The sequence below is a fragment of the Cyprinodon variegatus genome, unplaced genomic scaffold, assembly GCF_000732505.1.
Source record: "Cyprinodon variegatus isolate N-32 unplaced genomic scaffold, C_variegatus-1.0 Scaffold314, whole genome shotgun sequence".
NCBI classification, from domain to species: Eukaryota; Metazoa; Chordata; class Actinopteri; order Cyprinodontiformes; family Cyprinodontidae; genus Cyprinodon; species Cyprinodon variegatus.
Window position 1 is genome coordinate 210,696 of NW_015150767.1, and position 2,358 is coordinate 213,053.

General features: G+C 38.2%; 1 protein-coding gene across 2 annotated transcripts in view; it reads right to left on the reverse strand.

Annotated features, from left to right (window-relative positions):
- The window catches only part of nucb2 (nucleobindin 2), a 16,244-nt gene that overhangs the window by 5,340 nt on the left and 8,546 nt on the right, over positions 1–2,358 (reverse strand). For both annotated transcript variants that reach the window (XM_015384486.1, XM_015384488.1), the window contains exons 8-10: positions 1,861–1,919; positions 1,700–1,792; positions 1,323–1,412 (exon numbers count right to left, since the gene is read on the reverse strand). In XM_015384486.1, coding sequence (XP_015239972.1) covers positions 1,323–1,412; positions 1,700–1,792; positions 1,861–1,919 — 242 coding nt within the window. The remainder of the gene's footprint in view (positions 1–1,322; positions 1,413–1,699; positions 1,793–1,860; positions 1,920–2,358) is intronic.

A 2,358-nucleotide genomic window follows, 5' to 3' on the forward strand; every position in this document is an offset into this window, starting at 1 on the left:
TATATATATATATATATATATATATATATATATATATATATATATATATATATATTTTGCTAGTAAGGAATCAAAAAGAAAATCATATTATAAACCTGTATTTATAAAACTGGAGCTCTTCTGAGTAAGTTCCTTATACAGAACAAAATTATAGTCAGACTGACTTCATTAGTTTTACTCGTTTTCATCAAGACACCTGAGCTGCTTCGATGACCTCTGATAGTTCAGTGTGAAAATCAGCTGATACGACGCTGTTCTCTACATCCAGTCTGTTCCTCTGTTTGGTTTGGATGTGTGTCACAGCTGAAGGTGAACTCAGACATATAAGAAAAACATACTTTTTGGTTAATAAAAGCTTGTTTAATTTTTCAATTGGGTCCTCACAGAACAAAAGAGATCCCAGTCCCAATTTATTTTACCACCTAAGAAATAAAATATTTTCATGTACCCCTTGCAATGCACTCATGGACCACTAGGGGTACCCCGGTTGGGAAACACTGATGTACATGATGGTTAAAGGCGTCATCACCTGGAAATCAGACTTTTATCATGTTAAAACATCATGGTGTCGACTCTGGACACACTCCCTCTATCAGATCGCAGGGCATTCCGGAGTTTTTTTTCCTCTGGAAAAATCCTAAAAGGGCGCTCTTCCCACAGAGCGTCATTTTTTGTACCTCATGGAAGGTTGCTCAAATTTGCCAGTCTTGTTTTTACTACGATTCCAACAACTAGTGACTCACCTTCAGGCAGTTAATAAGTTTTGCTGCTTGAATAACTTAAGATACAAGTCAAATTCTTGTGCCTAACCTCTTAAGAAAAAAAAAGGTGTGCTAGAAAACGGGGTCAGAATGAGCATTTGATCTTTTTTTTTTTCACCTAAAAATGATAAAATGTGAATTTAAAGACAACTTCAGACTGTATCAGTAAAATACCAGGATATAACTCCTTAAAAATCACATTTATAAAGTCTCTATTTGAGACGAGTAGAGCAGCATAATCGCTTACAGTGGTTATGACTGTAAAACAGGGAAGCGCCTCATAACCTTTAGAGCAGTGGAGGATCCATGATACTGTGGGCCTGTTGTTCTTCACAGGCTTTGGATGCATGGCATTACAAAATATTTAAAAAAATAAAAATTAAAGATTAAATCCAAAAAAATTCATACTGTTTAATAATGATTCTCCTCAGCCATTATCCATTCCTCTGTACAAGGCTACCCTCACTGTCAACAAGATCACTGCATGTAGTAAGCCAATCTGAACTATGGTGTAGTGACTGCATTAAAATAGAGAGGTGATAAGAGGCTCGGCAATCCTACCTCCCACTCCTCTTTTTCGTGGAATTCCTCCTTCTGTGTTGCTGCCAGGAACTCATTCAGGGACACAAGCCTGTCCTTGTTGGTGTCCACCTGACAATCAGCACAAAAAGCAGCTTTTATCCACAATCTTTGTGTTAAGATCAAACCTTGTTTTCTTTAATATTTTGCATTTATAAAAAGAACAGTTTCCACATTGAGGGTTCACCTGGTGGTTTGCACACATACTTTAATAGTCGGTACCTAATGTAAAACTAATGCTTTTGTTTAATTTAAAACTGTTAAATGAAACATTTGTGCTGAGATCCAGCCATGACCTACATACAGGTCGTTAATTAAAGCTAATCAGGGCTTCATTGCTAGAGAGACTCCATCCTGACCTCATTCATCACATGCTCCCTCATCCTCAGCCTCTCCTCCTCCATCTCCACCATGTCGTCCTCCTCATTCGCAGGATTGTATACCTTCTCCAGCTGCAGACATACAGGTGTTACAAAGACTTCTTTGTTTTTGATATTGTCCCCTGATGTCACAGAAGTACCTCTTTTGTGAAGAGAGCTTCCAGTTCACTTTCGTCCAGGAATCCGTCTCCATTGCTGTCTAAAACAAAAATCTTCAGCATAAGTCAGTATTCAAAGATGCAAATTGGATAGATAAGATACAGCTGCAGTTGTCACTTTAATGGGAACACCGTTTTTTTTTTTTTTTTTACATTGGCCCCTTGATTTTACGTATTATATATATTAGATATTAGATATTCAGTTTTGAAATATCCAAGTAATGTCTTCCTATGGGCAACGAGTTGAAGGCACAAACTAAACTGTTAATAATTTATTCTTTATGGTACGCCAGCATTCAAAACATGTAGGCGAATCACTGTCCCCCAGACATCCGCGGTTATATTTTTTTATGTTATAGTTTTTAAAACCAAAGCGGAGTGTGTATGACGTCATCCGCGCGCCGGACTGGAGTTGTGACAGGCAGCCCGGGCCACAGGCGGCCACGCTCTACCCCTTCTATTCGTTCAGCTAGCTAATCT